Raw genomic sequence first — 19,019 nt, 5'->3', positions numbered from 1 at the left:
TGCTCTTAAATACAAGTAAAACTAAATGCATGCTCTTCAACCGATCGCTACCTGCACCTACCCGCCTGTCCAACATCACTACTCTGGACGACTCTGACTTAGAATACGTGGACAACTACAAATACTTAGGTGTCTGGTTAGACTGTAAACTCTCCTTCCAGACCCATATCAAACATCTCCAATCCAAAGTTAAATCTAGAATTGGCTTCCTATTTCGCAACAAAGCATCCTTCACTCATGCTGCCAAACATACCCTTGTAAAACTGACCATCCTACCAATCCTCGACTTTGGAGATGTCATTTACAAAATATCCTCCAATACCCTACTCAACAAATTGGATGCAGTCTATCACAGTGCAATCCGTTTTGTCACCAAAGCCCCATATACTACCCACCATTGCGACCTGTACGCTCTCGTTGGCTTGCCCTCGCTTCATACTCGTCGCCAAACCCACTGGCTCCATGTCATCTACAAGACCCTGCTAGGTAAAGTCCCCCCTTATCTCATCTCGCTGGTCACCATAGCATCTCCCACCTGTAGCACACGCTCCAGCAGGTATATCTCTCTAGTCACCCCCAAAACCAATTATTTCTTTGGCCGCCTCTCCTTCCAGTTCTCTGCTGCCAATGACTGGAACGAACTACAAAAATCTGTCAGAGCAGCTCACAGATTACTGCACCTGTACATAGCTCACCTATAATTTAGCCCAAACAACTACCTCTTTCCCTACTGTATTTAATTAATTTATTTATTTTGCTCCTTTGCACCCCATTATTTTTATTTCTACTTTGCACATTCTTCCATTGCAAATCTACCATTCCAGTGTTTTACTTGCTATATTGTATTTACTTTGCCACCATGGCCTTTTTTTGCCTTTACCTCCCTTATCTCACCTCATTTGCTCACATCGTATATAGACTTGTTTATACTGTATTATTGACTGCATGTTTGTTTTACTCCATGTGTAACTCTGTGTCGTTGTATGTGTCAAACTGCTTTGCTTTATCTTGGCCAGGTCGCAATTGTAAATGAGAACTTGTTCTCAACTTGCCTACCTGGTTAAATAAAGGTGAAATAAAAAAAAAAATAAAAGATGCTTGTAGGCATAGTGATAACACATTGGAAAATCAACTAACTTTTGGCTGTCTTCATTACTGGGTGAATATAGGTTGTTATCTCATTGATCAATGTCTCAACCAAATATTACCCAATTATCTAGTTGAAATGATGTGGTGTTCCCAGTGGGACATCTCTTGATGATTTCATATCTGATCTCAGATCAGGAGGAAAGTAATATCTAATAGTGCATACAGTATATCATACAATCATGATAGAAGTAAAACTCAATTATGTCTCTATTCTATATTGTCTCTATTCTGTAACATGCATTATGGTACAGAACCAGTAGCCAAACAGTTAATTTGGCAACGTGCTGGGCTAAAACCTAGAGCTACCACTTTCAAGGAATGGGACACGGACATACAATAAATCCCACTACGCCCTCTGACGAGCCATCAAACAAGAAAAAGGACAATATAGGAATAAAATGGAATCCTACTACACCTGCTTTGACGCTCATTGGATGTGGCAGGGCTTGCAGACGGTTACGGATTACAAAGAGAAGCCCAGCCGTGAGTTGCCTGGTGGCGCAGACTTCTCTAACAAACTGAATGCCTTTAATGCTCGCTTCGAGGTAAACAACACTGAGTCATGAGAGCCCCTGCTGTTCCAGACAACTGTGTGATCTCGCTCTCCGTGGCAGATGTGAGTAACTTTTAAACAGGTTAGCCCTGGGCCCGACGGAATACCAGGGTGCATTACCAGAGCATGCGCAGACTAGCTGGCAAGTGTCCTAACGCACATTTTAAATCTCTTCTTGTCCAAGTCTATAATCTCAACATGTTTATAAGCTGACCACCATTGTCCCTGTTCCCAAGAGCTCCAAGGTAACCTGCTTTTAAATGACTATCGTCCCATAACACTCACATCTGTAATCATTAAGTGCTTTTAAAAGCTGGTCATGTCACAAATCAATACTGATGGGTTCTGACTACTAAACTTGAAAATATGAAATATCCTTATTCATGTTACTGAAGGAAAGTGGGGAATGTAGAATGCTTATATTCTGTCAGAAAATTGTATTGCTAGACATCAGGGAGCCTATGGAAAGGAGAAGGGCCACAGTCTGGTACAAGTCAACAGGACAGCCGTGAGTTGGAGAGGAGTGAGAAATTTGGGCCGAGGTCAGGTCAGATGATGTGAGGAAGAACAGATATCTGTCACGACTCCCGCCAAAGTCGGCTACTCTCCATGTTCGGGCGGCCCTCGGCGGTCAACGTCACCGATCTTCTAGCCATCGCCGCTCCACCTTTAATTTTCCATTTGTTTTGTCTTGTTTTTCCGCACACCTGTTTTTACATCCCCTCATCACTCTACGTGTATATTATCCTCTGTTCCCCCCCATGTCTGTGTGTGTAATTGTTTGTTACGTGTCATGTATGACGCTTCATGCTGGTTTTTCGCCGGGTCTTGATTGGAACCCGTGGTATTTTATGCTGTACATTATTTGTGTGACGAGTGCGCTATTCGCTTTTGCCTTTGACAGGAGTGCCGTTACGCAGTTGCGTCTGACTGTTTTCCTTCTGCCAAATAAAGTGTGCCTGTTCACTCATCTCTGCTCTCCTGCACCTGACTTCAGTTAACCAGTTGCGCACACCCTTGACAATATCACTAAAGTTCTGTCTAGCAACAGAGGTGTATTGGCTGTTCAGATGTGTAAGGAGGAGACTCAGCATAGGAGGAAGGGTTAAATACCAGTGCTCGTGTGAACATGTCTTTGTCTGCTCAGCTGTCTGACCCTTTGGGTGAATAAACTTGTTTTGAGCTTTTCATAGTTGTCTGTCAGTTTTTACCCTGTTACTTAGAACCTAACAATGTCATCATCCCAGACACACTAGACCCACTCCAATTCACATACCGCCCCAACAGATCCACAGATGACACAATCTTAATTGCACTTCACACTGCTCTCTCCCACCTGAGAGGACTAGCTATGTGAGAATGCTGTTCAATGACTACAGCTCAGCATTGAACACCATAGTCCCCTCCAAGCTCATCACCAAGTTCGGGACCCTTGGACTGAACACCTCCCTCTGCAACAGGATCCTGGACTTCCTGACGGGCCAACCCAAACACCTCCCCTTCAGGAGGCTGAAAAGATTTGGCATGGATCCTCAAAAAGTTCTACATCTGCACCATTGAGAGCATCTTGACTGGCTGCATCACCGCTTGGTATGGCAACTGCACTGACCTTGACCGCAATGCGCCACAGAGGGTGGTGCTGACGGCCCAATACACCACCTTACAGGACATCTATATCAGGCGGTGTCAGAGGAAGGCCTGAAAAATTGCCAAAGACTTCAACCACCCAAGCTATAGACTGTTCTCCCCGTTACCGTCCGGCAAGTGGTACCGGAGCATCGGGTCTCGGCCCAACAGGATTCGTGGCAGCGTCTATCCACAAGACTGCTAAATAGTTAATCAAAATGGTTACCCAGATGATCTTCATTGACCTTGTTTGACCCTATGCACACTCATAAGACTCCACCCACACACTCACCACACTGACACTCTCTCACACACACACATACTTTCACACTCATCAAAAAACGCTGCTGCTACTCTGTTCCTTTTTTACGCTTGTTATTATCTATGCCATGCCTTCAAGTACATATCTACCTCATTGATCTGGTAGCTTAATTGTTGTGTATTTTCATTCCTCTTTTGAATATATATATAAATATATTTTTTTTTTACTCTACATCGTTGGGATAGGGCTCCTAAGTAAACATGCAGTATTACGGTAAAGTCGACAGCTGTTGTATTCAGCACATATGATTTGGAAGATTTTTCTGTGACAAGCCACCCTGTTTTTCTACCCCTCCCCTTAAGCATACACCCCTCCCAGACATAGGTCCATTGTAGGGAGTGTGTGTGACTGTGTGTCTGTGTGTGGAGGAAAGAGGGTGTGGGAGGGGAGAGGCCATAAAATACAAGCCAAAAGGAAGCGAGAGAAAGGGAAGTGGGAAGAGAAAGAGATATAAACAAGGCTGTGTGTCGATTGCGATTTTGAGGGTCGTAGCCCAAACTCTTCCGGATACCTTGACAACCTACAAAGGACTGCAAACTTGAGTGTGACTCTGTGGAAATAAGATGCATGCGATGGAGCAGGGGAGCGTTCAAGAGCATGGAAGAAGTAGAAAACTCTCCAAGATCTGGGTGATAAATGAACGTGTTCGAGTGGGACTCGCAGAATCCCTCAGCACCTATGTCATGATGGTAAGAGAAAGATAGAGAGAGAAGAAAAAGGGAGAAAGGGTTAGAGGACAACATCAACCTCTCACTTCTTAAGGTCAAGGCCGGACTGGCCCCTTGATTTGATCCGTATCCGTGATTTCCAATGCTTTCTCAATGGGAGTTGTACGTTGACGCTGACCGTTAACGTATTTTCACGGACAAAAAGTTCAGATGAGTTGAACTTTTGCTGGGCCGACGGATACGTAACCATCTGCTTAGCCAATTAGAAAAGAGGAGGCGTTTTACGTCACACACTTCACACACACACACGGAGCAAAATGTATCCGTTCTAATTTCGTATCCACGCGTCAGTCCGGCCTCACCCTTACTCCCTTGCTTATTTGCATTTTACATTTGCATGTAATATGTTTTGGTTGTTGCCTATTTCCAAAAGTACAAGAATTATAAATGAATAAATAAAATGTATTTAAAGGTATTTATTATTACTAGTTTATTACTACTCGTATTACTACTAGTGTCTATATTCATTGATAGATTTCCACTCAATTGTGATTCTGCTTAGAAATATTCATAGAAATTGCATGTTGCAATACGCTCCCCATGTAGATGCTTATCATGTGGCATTGGTTGTCACTGTCATGCGCTTGACCCTGTGATAACACGGCTGGCCAGTTGGCCGCATGCATGCTCACACACACATACACACACACACACACACACACACACACACACACACACGCTGCCTGTTTGTCACATGCCTGAAAACGAATCCTATTCTTAGAGTTTAGGACAAAGACAGAAGACACACATGTGGTAGTAGTGCGATAATGTCTTTACTACTATACAGTAATTGTATAAGGAGCTTTCCCTTTCCTTTGTGACTTACCAACACAAAAAAAATGGGACGATGCTTGTTGTTAATCTTAAGTGCTTTTACTGATTGGAATGATTGAAAATGACACTTTCTATTAAATTTGTCTGAAATCCATTAACAAATTTGACAGATCAATGTGATCTTTTAAATTGATTGAAAGGTTCTAAACTGCTTTCAACACCTCATGCGCTTGCACATTGAATAACATTGGGGGAAATGTAGCGGAAGCAGCCTATCAGAAGAGTTGGAGGCGTGGCTTGTTTGGGTCGCAGCTTTCAGTTGGTTCTTTTTGCACACCAGTGAGAGTGTCATTCCAGTTATTCTGGTTTTTGTAGTCGTTTTTTCACCAATAGCATCTGTAATCATGCTGGCATAATTATATTTCATATAAAAGAGCCTGATATGGTTTATATGTTACTGTACACAATGCTTGATTATGATATTATGACATGGTACAAATCTGTCGTTCTGCCCCTGAACAGGCACCCACTGTTCCTAGGCCGTCATTGAAAATAAGAATTTGTTCTTAACTGACTTGAAATAAACTTAACTGAACTGAAATAAAGGTAAAATAAATATTGTGGCTACTAAATGTGGAAACATTATTTTCAACCAACTTAATATCTTGATTTACAGGGAATTATTTAATTATTTAAAGTATTTTTGGAGGGTTGATCCAAAAGAGTAACCTTGGGATATTCGTGTGGGTTGGAAGTAGGTCATCACCTTATTAACCTACATACAATACAATATTCATACAATAATCCCATCCCCCTAAGGCCTAAACTGATTATATTCTTATAACTAATTAAGTACATCACTCAAAATGAGTTGACAGGTTTATAGGATAAGACGTGATAATTACCTTAAATGTCTTAAAGAGCAACTGAAGGCAATAAACAACTTCTCTAGTAGAAAACGGCCAAGTAGAAAACGGCCCTTGCTATTATTCCGATTTTTTTGTTCTAGTGTGAAAATTGACTACAAAGTGTAAATAGGATAATTTTGGTCATAAAGTCAGTCTCATCCAAAACTGAGATTTGTGAGATAATTAGGGGGGGAAAGTATGTCACGGAATCAAGGGTACTATAACAGTTTTCCTTGGGTTGGGATTATTTCAATCCTGCCCACACACCCAAAACTGGCAGCACATAAATAATCATACATTTGGAGCGCAGCTGCACCCGACCCCATCGTAATGGCCATGGTCAATATGGTTTGACATTCGATATCCCTATGAGGGCTAGTTAGGGAACATCAGTAAATTACACAATGTAGATGGGACAGTCATTTTAAATGTCAATAGCTCCAAATTTCAGTGACTTAAAAACCTCAAACAACTATTATTTGTAGAAATTCAGATACAAATACAGCTCAAAGATGAGCAACATTAAAATATTGTCGCATTTACATTGTATAATTTATTGACGGTCCCTAACTAGCTATCCAAAGTCAAACCCACTTTGCCACGGTCGCACACCGGCTGGCTGAAGCTGATTGGCAAAAGAAGTTAGCTGGCTTGCTAGCTAGTCTAGGCTACGTCCAGACACAAGACCTGGTTAGACCGTTTCAAGTTATTTAGAAGGGGGAGTACTGTAACTGTGTGCTGTTTTTGCAGAGTGAAAGTACAAACGAAGTACGTGAGGATGGAGGTCGGATGTTGGAGAATTATGAATTTTTCAAACACCTGAAAAAGGGTTTTCCAGGAATCTAGAGCCATAATCATTCTGCCTAATTCTATGTCAAAAAAACAAATGCATATTTTTCTCCATAGGTTATCCAAGGATACATCTTTTCCAGCAGCATACCACCCTGCATCCCACTGCTGGCTTGTTCTGAAGCTAAGCAGAGTTGGTCCTGGTCAGTCCCTGAATGGGAGACCAGATGCTACTGGAAGTGGTGTTGAAGGGCCAGTAGGAGGCACCCTTTCCTCTGCTCTAGAAATAATATCCCAACGCCCCAGATTGGGGACATTGCCCTTTGTAGGGTTCTGTTTTTCGGATGGGACATTAAACAGGTGTCCTGACTCTCTGTGGTCACTAAATATCCCATAGCATTTATAGTAAGAGTTAACCCTGGTGTCCTGGCAAAATTCCCAATCTGGCCCTCATACAGTCACCTAATCATCCCCAGTTTACAATTGGCTCATTCACCTCCTCTCCGCTGTAAAAAATACATGTACCTGTTCAACTGTCATTTTAATGATGGTGTCATTCTGACTGTTGTAAATTACACATCTAAATATACTGCAATAACATGCCTAAAATGTCACATCCAAATTACAACACAGTACATGGGACCACACGTCAATACAGGCACATATCATGGAATAATAATTAACAAACAGATGTCATGATAATATCATAAGGTGGTAGATTAAATTTAAACCAAATATTTTCTGCATACCTCTTGAGCTGTCTGCATCCCCCTAAAATCTAGATAAAAGGTTGAACGGAATGTGATTCTTATTGGGTACATTAAGTAATTGTACACTTTCCTAAAGTCTAGCAACTTTGCCCGCAGCATGCCAGCTAAGATACCGTAGTTAGACAAGCTACTCTAAGTTGATTGGTAGCCTGAAATGACTTGGTAGCTAGTTATGAAGTTGGGAGATTGGGAATTTATCTAGCTGGCTAACTAAAACCAACTCCATAAAATGGCTAGGTGTCTTGTATTACATAAAAATAATATTTTTTTAGTTTAATTTATTAATAAAAAGGAATCAATAGGTGACATAGCTTGATCAAATTAATTTACAAACATACCTCCTGTGACTCCTGCCCATCATCGGCAGCTAAAATCAAATCAAATGCAGTGTCTTTGCTCCATGGTGCACCTTGGAAGGAAACACTTACTAGGGAGAATGGGGGTACTCTTTGCCTGGTCCAGTCAGTGTGCCCCTCCACAAAATACCGCTGACAGATCTATTTTTTATAAATAATTATGTTGAAGTTTAATAATTCATTTTACATCAGAAAAATATAAAACTGGACAAATCGGAGGGGGAATGTGCTCTTGTGCCCCCTATGGGCATGACGCCTCTGCAAGAGACACTCACATCAAAGACGCATTCAAGACCCAAATCTAGTTCTCATTCACATTTCCTAATAAGGGAATTGAAACTTGTTTTTACTTTAACAGTAATTCTTTGTTTAATTGAGTTAAGTGAATCCAAATGCACCAGAAGGAATACATTACGTAGACCCACAAACCAGCTTGGATGTATTCACAACTGTAATAAATGATTGTAATCAATTCTCCCACTGTGGACGTCTGTTTTTGACAGGTTGTGTTCATGTTGTGTTTATATTCAAGGTGTTTGGCTTGGGCTCTGTGGCACAGGTCGTGACTGGACGGGGTGCGTTCGGAGAGTACCTTAGTGTCAACCTGGGCTTCGGCCTGGGCGTGGCTATGGGAATGCATATTGGCGGGAGGGTCTCAGGTACATAACACAACACCACTCATTTTGACATGGGTAAAGGTTGAAATCGTTTTCATGTATGGTGCCTTTTATAACAGCACATTTAAGTGCAAAAGGAAAATACTTCCCTCTCTCTCTCTCTTCCTCTACCTCCTAGGGGCCCATATGAATGCAGCAGTATCATTCTCCATGTGTCTCTTTGGTCGTTTGGGTTGGAGGATGCTTCCCGTCTATATCCTCTGTCAGCTGATAGGCTCCTTCTTGGCTGCTGGGACCATATACTCCCTTTACTATGGTAAAGACAGAATGACAACACAGAAGACAATGACCAGTTCACTTTGGGAAATCATACAGCCAGTGCAAGGAAGCGCTTGTGTGCATTAAACGTCACTATGAGGGCCGGAAATGTTTGTTTCAATGTTATTGTTTGAGATACATGTACATTTCCCAACCTTAACACTTGAAAACCCACAGATAGTAGTAGTGTGTTGGTTGAATATGGTTATGAGGCGCTGTGCAATGCTGTGAAACTTGCTTTGTCACTGTATTTCCAGACGCCATATACCACTACTGTGGAGGGAATCTGACTGTGTCTGGCCCTAAGGCTACAGCTGGGATCTTTGCTACCTACCCAGCACCCTACCTCTCGCTTCCTGCTGGATTCTTAGACCAGGTAAGCATGAAACGGGTCATTGAACCCCATTTTACTCCATAAAGACACCTGTTGAATTGGTTTGTCAAGCCAGTTTACCCTGATCTACATTTTACTGCGGACGTTCATCTCCCACTGACGGAGAACAACTCAAGCTATCTCTCCCTTTTCTCCCTAAGTGTGTGTGTGTGTATGTGTGTTAATTGTGTGTCGTCCAGGTATTAAGCACCCCACGGGGGGAATTCAGACCCGAGTTTTGTGCACGTAAATGGAACTTAATTTCCTTTTTATGCACTTTTCGTTCAATGCGTAGTCTGACCTTGAATTTGAGCGTGGGGAAACGCATGTGCCAGCCAGCTATACGTTTGGGATGGAGATCAGAGAAATGGAGGTGTGGTAGAGGTGTGTCTACAGATATCTGTATTCTGACCTTGACTTAATTCGCTCAAAATTCCACCACATTTGCGCTTGAGGAAACCATGGATAAGGTCGAGCGAACCTGTTCGTTCCAAGTGGAAAATCATACTTAATTGTTTTTTTTCCCAGATATAAATAACCCCTTTTCTTCATGCACTGTAATTTATAAATTGATAAGAGCAATTGATACGAGCTAGGTAAATGAGCAATCTGTTGGGAGAAGAGGGTTAAAAAAAAAAGAAGATGATTTTTTTCCCTCGGATCGCTGGAGAATGAAACCAGTCATAGAAGCAAACTAAAAGCATGACAAGAATTTCTGCCCTTTTCCCACTGCAAAGTACAACATGCTGTGTGACCTTATGCATCATTTTAATTGTATGGCCTTTATAACTTGCAGTTATGAAGCTTGGAGATGCCAGCCAAATGGGTAGGCTACTGCAGCCTGGAGCACGTGATGACGATGCACAATGGTAGTGACGCCAAATTGAACCTTTGGGCACTCTCGAATATTTAAATGATATGCCTCAACCTTCTCTGGTTCCTACTATTTCTATCATGTTATCAAATGTCAGTAATAACCACACATATTTAACTGCCGATTAATGTTAGTTTCCTTCATTTCGTTACATTATATCCCTCAATTGAATTGCATTGTTTTGTTTGCCTTCATATGCTTCCTCTGTAAACGCTGTCACGTCCGTGTGGTTGTTGCTGAGGATCTCTAGTAATAGTTGATCATGTTTAATAATGTATATATTTTTTTAAACATGTAGGCTAATTAAATCCTTATGGAGTGACAGACCAAGTCTTAATAGTTTGAACCTGACTCTTGACGCAATACTTGGCCATGTCATCACACAGTTCTATTACAATTACTTGTTTGGTCTCTCACTTTGGGTAACGTCTCGTTAGGGGCGGAGTATAGGAATGGGCAGAGTCTATGAAGATCCAATCACACAAGGTCTGCCATAGACTTCCTATACAAGGGGCTATAGTCTGCTCCCATCTTCACTTCTTTCATCTTCCTCACAGATTCTATTAAGATCCTCTACTTTCCTCAGTAATATACTCTACTCTCTTCTACTCTCCTCAGTAATATCCTCTACTCTCCTCAACTTGGACCTCTGCTTTCCTGCTAACCTGTCCTCAGGTGGACCGTCAAAGAATCCATCGCCGAGCGTAGGACAGCAGCTTATCATCGAGAGGATTGACATCACAGTGAAAACTACTCTCAGTCTCTGGTTCAGCTAGCGCCACACGGCTAGCTGTAACTAAACTACCTGCTTCGCTTTGCTTATTCCTACCTAGGTGGAAAGAGAAAATATCATTTTTGATAGCTAACGAAGAACACACATTCTCTTCAGCTAACAGCGTGCTGGCTTTAGCTAGGTTACTAACCCACGAGGTGAACTCTAGCTAGCCAACGACAGGACTACTAGCTACACAGCTACAGCGTCGACCAGCACACACATAGCCTGGGTGTCTACCCCTACACAGGACGAGACCAGCAAACCTGCTGACCTACACCCATGCCCATGTGGGGCTCTCATACCCACACCCTATATTTCAACTCTCCAGGACTGGAGCATGCCCAGACAAGGCTCGCTATTCCTGAGTCCTGCGTGTATTGCTAGGAGTTGCCGAAGGCTATCCTCAAGCGTCGAGTGCGACAGGCTGCCGCCTCATGCTCATCTTCCTCCAGCATTTTGGGCGAAGAGGCAACTCAACAACCCCTACCCAGTCCTGTATGTACTGAGGTTGACAGGACTGAGGTTATGGACAATCTCCCCCCGGATATACGGTTTGACGACCTAGCATTAGGGGAAGATGACTTGATCATAGATGAGGATGAAGACGACATCCTTCGTCTCCTCCGTGATGTAGAAGAAGAGGGGGAGGAGGACTCCCTGGCTCCCAGACCCACACAGGGCAGAGATGTCCCCTCTCCTACCCTGGGGTACGGGCTCGTGGATGTGTGTAAACGGGCTGCAGCCAAGCTCAAGATTAGGACACTGGACGTCACCACTCTACTGATGGTATATCAAAAACTGAACAAGAACGAGCCCAACCCATTGCTCAGGGAAGAGATCTGTGTCGTCTCAGACCTCAACCTCCGTGCCTCCACGGGTGCTATACAAGGCTGTGGGCGTGTCATTCGCCTCCCAGTGGTGGAGGATAGAGTCCTGCGGCTGAACCTGTCCAGCCTCACGGGGGAGACGGCAGACTTCCTGGATGCTCCTATTGAGCCAAAGGAACTGTTTGGCCCTATTGACTGGAACTGTACAGAGCAGAAGGAGAAGCTTCCAGCTTCTGCCTGCCCCGCCAACCCGGGTCCCACCCCGGTCCAACCTCCACAGCCATGAGCCAGCGTGCCTCCTCAGCAGGAAGAGGCCAGTACTCCTCCGCCAGGGGCACCAGGCCCAGCAGATTGCTAACCCACAAGTAAGTGTTCAGACTTAGGCAGACGAAACTGTGGCAGACGTTCCTACGCAGCAGCCGCTTTGAGGTCACACCCCAACGATTCCCCTGAGGGGGAGACCGTCCTAGGGGTCCTTCCACAGTGGCAAAGGGGATCAGAGCACAGCTCATATGGTGTCCGGCCCTTCGCTCTCTCGGGCTAAAGACCTTTCACCCGACGTAAATTGCAAGAGGGGCATGTCTATTTTGTCAGAACACTTTCCCCCGTGCTACAACACATTGTTTTGTGTCTAGACACAGGGAGGATGGAGACAGCCCACTTTCCCCCCCAAGTGCACTTCATACTGTAGCTCTCCACTCGACAACCTTGTTTGATGTGTCAGAGCCCGGAAAACAAGGTTTCAGTTGCCATGAACACTTTCTGCGTTCCGGGTTCATTCACTGCCTATAAAGGTAATAAAGGTACTACTGTTGCGCTTAAGCTTTTCGCAAATCAAATCAAATTTTATTGGTCACATTCACATGGTTAGCAGATGTTAATGCAAGTGTAGCGAAATGCTTGTGCTTCTAGTTCCGACCATGCAGTAATAACCAACGAGTAATATAACCTAACAATTTCACAACAACTACCTTATACACACAAGTATAAAGGAATGAATAAGAATATGTACTGTACATATAAATATATGGATGGGCGAGGGCTGAACGGCATAGGCAATATGCAGTAGATGGTATAGAGTACAGTATATACATATGAGATGAGTAATGTAGGGTATGTAAACATTATATAAAGTGGCATTGTTTTATGTGACTAGTGATACATTCATTACATCCAATTTTGTATTTTTAAAGTAGCTAGAGATTTGAGTCAGTATGTTGGCGGCAGCCACTCATTGTTAGTGATGGCTGTTTTACAGTCTGATGGCCTTGAGATAGAAGCTGTTTTTCAGTCTCTCTGTCCCAGCTTTGATGCACCTCTCCTTCTAGATGATAGCAGGTGAACAGGCAGTGGCTCGGGTGGTTGTTGTCCTTGATGATATTTTTGGCCTTCCTGTGACATCGGATGGTGTAGGTGTCCTGGAGGGCAGGTAGTTTTTCCCCGGTGATGTGTTGTGCAGAACTCACTACCCTCTGGAGAGGATTTCCCATTGTGGGCGGAGCAGCTGCCGTACCAGGCTCTCAATTGTGCATCTGTAAAAGTTTTGGGTGTTTATGATGACAAGACAAATTGCTTCAGCCTCCTGAGGTTGAAGAGGCGCTGTTGCGCCTTCTTCACCACGCTGTCTGTGTGGGTGGACCATTTCAATTTGTCCATGATGTGTACGCCGAGGAACTTCTCCACTACTGTCCCGTCGATGTGGATAAAGGGGTGCTCCTTCTGCTTTTGCTGAAGTCCACGATCATCTTTTGTTTCGTTGACGTTGAGTACTGAAACGTGGCCGGATGATGACGCTATGCATGTAGTACTCAGTGGATTATCCATGCAGCGGCAGGATCGTACCGCGCCTTCGGAGAAGTCGAAAGGAGGTGGAGTGTGTTTTTTCATATATAACAACTGGTGTGCTGCTTCAAGTGTGAAGGAAATCTCTAGCTTTTGTTCACCTGATATAGAATACCTAATGGTAAGCTGCAAAACATGTCATCTAACAGGAGAGTTCTCATCCTTAATTATCACGGCTGTCTACATCCCGCCCCAAGCCAACACCACTCTGGCATTCAACAAACTGTATGGGGCCATATACAAACAAGAGACCGCTCACCCAGAGGCAGCGTTTTTGGTGGGGGGAAATTTTAATTTGTGGAGACATAAAACCGTCTTACCTCACTTCTGCCAACAAAACTCTAGACCACTTTTATTTTACCCACAGAAATGCATACAAGGCCCTCCCTTGCACCACCCTTGACAAATCTGACCATGACTCAATTCTCCTGCTTCCTGTTTACAAGCAAAAGCTCAAACAGGAAGAACCAGTGATGCGCTCAATACGGAAGTGGTCAGATGAAGCAGACGCGAGGTTACAAGACTGTTTTGCTAGTACAGACTGGGAAAACTATGGATTACAGGCCATATCCACACTGGGCTAAAGGCTAGAGCTATCGCTTACAAGGAACAGGACACGCTCATGGAAGCAATCAAGAAATCCCGCTACGAACCCCGACAAGACATCAAAGATGCAAAAGGACAATATAGGAAAAAGGTGGAATCCTATTATACCAGCACCGTCTCTCGTCGTATGTAGCAGGGCTTGCAGACGATAACGGATTACAAAAATAAACCCAGCAATGAGTTGTCCAGTGATGCAGAACTCCCAGACAAGCTAAATGCCTTTTATGCTCGCTTCGAGGAATATAACATCGTGCTTTGCATGAAAGCTCCTGTTTTTCCCAGATGGCTATGTGATCCCGCTCTCCGTGGCCGATGTGAGCAAAATGTTGATTGATCGTGGACTGTAGGAGAAAGAGGGGAGAGCACATTCACATCAACGGGGCTGTTGTGGAGCGGGTGGAGAGCATCAAGTTCCTTGGCGTCCACATCACTAAGGACCTAACATGATCCACACACCCGCAAAGTCGTGAAGAGGGCACGGCAGGAAGCATCTCATCCCCCTCAGGAGGCTTAAAAGATTTGGTATTGGCCCTCGGATCCTCAAAAGGTTCTACAGCTGCACCATTGAGTGCATCTTGACTGGCTACATCACCGCTTGGTATGGCAAATGCACCGCCCATTACTACAAAGCGCATGTGACAAACTTTTTATTTGTTTTGAGAACACAACATCAGTAAGATAACAATAGCATACAAGGAGTGTTACTATGACTTTGGCAGTGCATGGCTGGATGAACTAAGTCAGGCAGGAACATTTTAAAGGCCTGCCTCTTAGCGAGAAAATGTTGCCATTTTCAAGCAAATTTTCTGCAATTCTACACATTTTGCCACGAGGCAGAAAGAAAACTTTTCAGTTATAAAGTTTAAATTACAATGCATTTCAAGTAAAAACAATTAAAAAAATAATAATAATAATGTTTGACCTATGTTTCCCAGAGTTAAGAACATAAATTGTATTTTGAATAATATGACATTGTATTGTATTACACCATCTAACTTGTTCCACTAATTCTTCGGACAACATTAGTTTAATCTGTTGTTTTTAGTAATATTCATTTGAAAAATTAACTATGTTTAAAAATAGTTATTACTTTATTTTAAGATCTGGTCACGGACCCCCTGCAGTAGCCTACCTCGTCCACGTACCCCACTTTGAGAACCCTGCATTAGGTAACCTTAAGTTCCATGGTCAGTGCGGGCAATGAGCCAGGGTATACTATTGTACACTATTCTCCCTATTACAATTATATGTTCACTATTAATCAAAACAGTTCTGTTTTTTTTGTGCGTAAAGGCTCTCCAAATGTTTCTATGAAGTAGCCTAGGGTTCATGAAAACTCCCCTAAACATACATACTGTGAAATATCAGTGTTTTGAAATCTACACATTTTGATGGCTATCTTTCATTGATATCCATTCTGAAAGCATTTTTCATAGGCTGCATTGTAATGTTGTGCCGATTATATTCAAATGAAAGGTACACATTATTTAGATGGATTGCTTAAGATGAACAGAAAAACATATTGAAGAAAAACTCTGATCAAATTGGCCAACCCAGTAGGTGTGTTTTTTGTTGGATCGAATCAAATGTATTCAGTGTGTGCAAGACAGCCACACCCGCAAACCATGTTATGCTCATGATTATGGTAAGTCTGAATACCAACTACTGAGAAGTGCTTAAATCAGAATGCTTAAAAAAGGCATACATTTCCTAAGTCTGATTTGGTCCCATAGTTTCAATCATGGTTGTTTTACTCTCACAGACAGTAGACATATTAACCTAATGTCCACTTTCTCGCTGTGTGTGTTCCAGGTGATCGGCACGGCCATGTTGTTGCTGTGCCTGATGGCCCTGTCTGACCAAAGGAACCAGCCTGCTCCATCGGGGAGTGAGCCCATCGCTGTGGGCCTGTTGGTACTGCTCATAGGAGTCTCTCTGGGGAGCAACAGTGGATACGCTATCAACCCTAGCCGCGACCTGGGACCACGAATCTTCACCGCTATAGCAGGCTGGGGGCCAGAGGTGTTCCGGTAAGACTGGAGGGGAGTAAGACCTGGTGGTGGTCAATTCAGTTTTCAGTTTTGGTTCAGTGAATTAGTTATTTGATATTAAATTTATGAATTCAAAAGTGAATTGGCCATTTTCAGAACTGAGTGGATTGAAAAGTGAATTGACCCCAACCTTGCCTGCTAGTCTTGCAAGGGCTTTTTATCTTACACTGCCTTCAGAAAGTATTCACACCTAAATAAGTTCAGGAGTAAAGATGTGCTTAACAAGTCACAAACATGAATACATTGCATGGACTCACTCTGTGTGCAATAATAGTGTTTAACATGATTTTTGAATGACTACCTTGTGTCTTTAGCCCACACATACAATTTTCTGTAAGGTCCCTCAGTCGAGCAGTGAATTTCTAACACATATTCAACCACAAAGACAAAGCAGGTTTTCCAATGCCCCGCAAAGAAGGGCACCTATTGGTAGATGCATAAAAAAAGCACACATTGAATATCCCTTTGAGCATGGTGGAGTTATTAATTACACCATCCAAAGTGTATCAATACACCCAGTCACTAAAAAGATACAGGTGTCCTTCCTAACTCAGTTGCCAGAGAGGAAGGTCACCGCTCAGGGGTTTCACCATGAGGCCAATGGTGACTTTAAACTGTTACAGAGTTTAATGGCCGTGATAAGAGAAGACTGCAGATGGAACAACAACATTGTAGTTATACCACAATACTAACCTGATTGACAGCATGAAAGCCTCTACAGAATAAAATATTCCAAAACTAGCATCCTGTTTGCATAAAGGCACTAAAGTAATACTGCAAAAACAATTGACAAAAGGGCAAAAAAATATATAATTCTATAGTGATATTAATTCATTAATTGGTAAAGCAATTCACATTTTGGCCTGAATACAAAGGGTTATGTTTGGTTCAAATCCAATACAACACATTACTGAGTACCATATTTTCAAGCATAGTGGTGGTTGCATCATGTTATGGGTATGCTTGTAATCGTTAAAGACTGGGAGGTTTTACAGGATACAAAAGAAACGGAATTGAGCCACTGTAAGCACAGGCAAAATCCTAGAGGAAAACCTGGTTCAGTCTGCTCTCCACCTGACACTAGGAGATTAATTCACATATCAGCAAGACAATAACCTAAAACACAAGGCCAAATCTACACTGGAGTTGCTTACCAAGAAGACGGTGAATGTTCCTGAGGGGCAGAGTTACAGTTTTGACTTAAATCTACTTGAAAATCTATGGCAAGACCTGAAAATTATTCTCTAGCAATGAACAACAACCAAATTGACAAAGCTTGAAGAAGTTTGAAAATAATTATAGGCTAATATTGTACAATCCAGGTGTACAAAGCTCTTAAAGACTTACACAGAAAGACTCAAAGGTGATTGTAACATTTATAGGTTGAATGCTATCTAATCAATATATGTTTTATTTATCATAAAACATTTAACAAATATTAGAATTCTCTGTAGACATTTGACCAAAAAAAAAGACAATTAAATCAATTTTAATATCACGTTGTAACACAAAATGTGGAAAAAGCAGGGGTGTGAGAATACTTTCTTAAGGTACTGTATATCAACAAACTGGCTGGACTAAGATTGCCTTGGTGTTTTGGATTAGCAACATTCACACGTTTTGCCTTCAGAGTTTAGCCAGGTGTTGATGGTGGTGTTGGTAGAATGTTCAGGGGTTCAGGGGTCAATTACAGGGCAGTAGAGGTATTTTGGAGTGGACAGTCTGGTTTCCCATGCCAATCTGCATTATTTCCTCTGTCCTAGCCAGTCACTTCTTTTGGATGTTTCTTTGTACTGTTCTGTCCTCTTGTTCCGAAAATAACAGGAAAAGAGCTGTGCCCGTTTGTTGTGGCATCTGATTTGATCTCACCCTCTTATGGCATCTAATTGGATCTCACTGGCAACAAAAAATAAGTCCCTCTCATGATATGGTTCAAATTATTTTGGGATTGTTCAACATTGCAACTGACGTGACGCATTTTGGGTCAATTGTGACTGACTGATCTACAAATAAAAATGTTTTATTTATGATAATCTGTAGATCAGTCAGTCTACGGTCACCTTCAATGTCAGCTGAAATGTCAAACAAGCCCACTGTGATAATCAGGAAAACTTGTCAATCAGGAATTCTGATAGGCCTGTTACGGGAGCGCCTGCTTGAAATGACAATAGATTGAATTCTGATCAAGGGCTGCAAATAATACAGCATATAATTAAATAGGACAAAACTCCCCAAAGCTATTTTTGTTTGTTTTTGAATGACTTTGACCACAGTAACCAATCTCCACACTGTTGTCTCTCTCTGTCTGTTGTGCAGGGCAGGTAACGGCTGGTGGTGGGTACCTGTACTTGCCCCCATGGTGGGAGGAGTCACAGGGGCTTCCATCTACAAGGTCTTTGTGGAATTGCACCACCCCTCCCCCTGTGAACACAGGAGGGAGATAGAGGACGAGGCAGAGGAGGAGGCTGCGCCTCTGGATATGCAGAAAAACCTCAGCCCAGAGGTGTGTGTGTGAGGCACCCCAGCTATGTGTGCGCACACTTGCTACACCCAAAGTAACTGGAGGAGGATCCAATGGAACAGAAACATCAGCAAACAATTGGGGATGTTGTTCTGAGAGGACACTGACTGGACTGGTTACTTTCTCGACGGTCCAAGTCCAAGTGACAGAATGAATTGTGAAAGTGAAACAACTGTGAAACAGAGCATGAATTCAGTTTGGCTCCCAGGCTAAGGATGAATGAGACCACCTCTAACAGAA

General features: G+C 42.8%; 1 protein-coding gene across 1 annotated transcript; it reads left to right on the top strand.

The window, feature by feature from the left end:
• The first annotated feature begins 3,980 nt into the window (after positions 1-3,980).
• Positions 3,981-18,926, top strand: aqp7 (aquaporin 7). The gene is made up of 6 exons (XM_021568669.2): positions 3,981-4,339; positions 8,508-8,634; positions 8,771-8,908; positions 9,168-9,286; positions 16,020-16,237; positions 18,575-18,926. The coding sequence occupies exons 1-6, from the start codon at positions 4,214-4,216 to the stop codon at positions 18,771-18,773; spliced, it is 927 nt and encodes a 308-aa protein (XP_021424344.2). The 5' UTR covers positions 3,981-4,213; the 3' UTR covers positions 18,774-18,926.
• The last annotated feature ends 93 nt before the right edge of the window (positions 18,927-19,019 follow it).

The sequence above is a fragment of the Oncorhynchus mykiss genome, chromosome 17 (assembly GCF_013265735.2).
Source record: "Oncorhynchus mykiss isolate Arlee chromosome 17, USDA_OmykA_1.1, whole genome shotgun sequence".
In the NCBI taxonomy this organism is placed as follows: domain Eukaryota; kingdom Metazoa; phylum Chordata; class Actinopteri; order Salmoniformes; family Salmonidae; genus Oncorhynchus; species Oncorhynchus mykiss.
The sequence above is the reverse complement of the archived record's forward strand: the minus strand, read 5'-3'. Positions and strand labels throughout refer to the sequence as shown.

Excerpts from the sequence above, each read along its gene's own strand:
- aqp7 (XM_021568669.2), top strand. The coding sequence starts at position 4,214 with ATGCATGCGATGGAGCAGGGGAGCGTTCAAGAGCATGGAAGAAGTAGA. Across the intron at positions 9,287-16,019 it reads CTGCTGGATTCTTAGACCAG|GTGATCGGCACGGCCATGTT; the intron begins GTAAGCATGAAA and ends TGTGTGTTCCAG. Across the intron at positions 16,238-18,574 it reads TGGGGGCCAGAGGTGTTCCG|GGCAGGTAACGGCTGGTGGT; the intron begins GTAAGACTGGAG and ends TCTGTTGTGCAG.